The sequence below is a fragment of the Bipolaris victoriae genome (genome assembly GCF_000527765.1).
Source record: "Bipolaris victoriae FI3 unplaced genomic scaffold scaffold_340, whole genome shotgun sequence".
Taxonomy (NCBI): Eukaryota; Fungi; Ascomycota; class Dothideomycetes; order Pleosporales; family Pleosporaceae; genus Bipolaris; species Bipolaris victoriae.
In genome coordinates, this window is record NW_014575052.1 from 2,308 (window position 1) to 3,200 (window position 893).

The following is an 893-nucleotide window of genomic DNA, read 5'->3' on the forward strand; positions in this document are numbered from 1 at the left end:
TTATAGTAGGTGTAGACGATAAAGCAAAGCTTATATGAGAACTATACAAAGAATTAAGTAAGAATATAGCTTAATAAAACCTTACGATATCTAAAGTAGTAAATAAACTAAGGATTAAGAGACTAACCTTTAAGAAGGGGGATAAAGTTTTCCTATTATAATAAAACCTAAAAACTAAACGACTATATAGAAAATTAGATAACCTCTAAATAGAACTATTTAAAGTTCTAGAGGTAATAGAAAAAGTAAACTATAAGTTAAAACTCCTATAAGGTATACGAATCCACCCTATCTTTTATAAGAAACTCCTAGAACTAGCACCTCTAGATACTAAGCTAGTAATAGACATAGAGCTTAAAGACGACGAATATAAGGTTAAAGAGGTTAAGAACCTACGGAAAATTAGTCGTTAGTAGAAGTACTTAGTTAAGTAGCGAGAATAGCCTAAGAGCTATAACACTTAGGAACCTAAAGGAAATCTAACGAACTATAAGTTACTAATACGTGATTTTTACTAGAGATAACTAGAGAAATAAAAGTTAAATCTATAGCGGAATAATTAGAATCTGTAGGGAAGAAGGAAAGGGAATAATTAAAAGAAGGATTAAAGAGATTAGCCTATAACTAGCCTAGATTAGCTAATAGTTTAGATAGCGATAGTTTAATAATAGGAAGGCCCGTACCTCTAGAGGCTAAGCTCCCCTTAGCCTACTCTTTTGTACGATCCTAGATAGTAAGAATTACTAGATCGCGACGAGTAAATAACTGCTTATACTTTTTTACTTCTAGAAGCTCTAACTTTTGTTAAGAAAGCTGTGCCTTAAGATAAGTAACTGCTAGCTCTCTCTCCTTACGCTTCTTATAAACTTTTTCCTACTCTTCCTTAGAAATAA

General features: G+C 31.7%; 1 protein-coding gene across 1 annotated transcript; it reads left to right on the top strand.

Annotated features, from left to right (window-relative positions):
* Positions 1–275: 275 nt before the first annotated feature.
* COCVIDRAFT_116804 (hypothetical protein) lies at positions 276–518 on the top strand (the record flags this gene model as incomplete). Its single annotated transcript, XM_014694541.1, has 2 exons — positions 276–408; positions 475–518. Coding segments are annotated over 2 exons (177 nt in total), but the record flags the coding sequence as incomplete, so codon positions are not given.
* Positions 519–893: the final 375 nt, after the last annotated feature.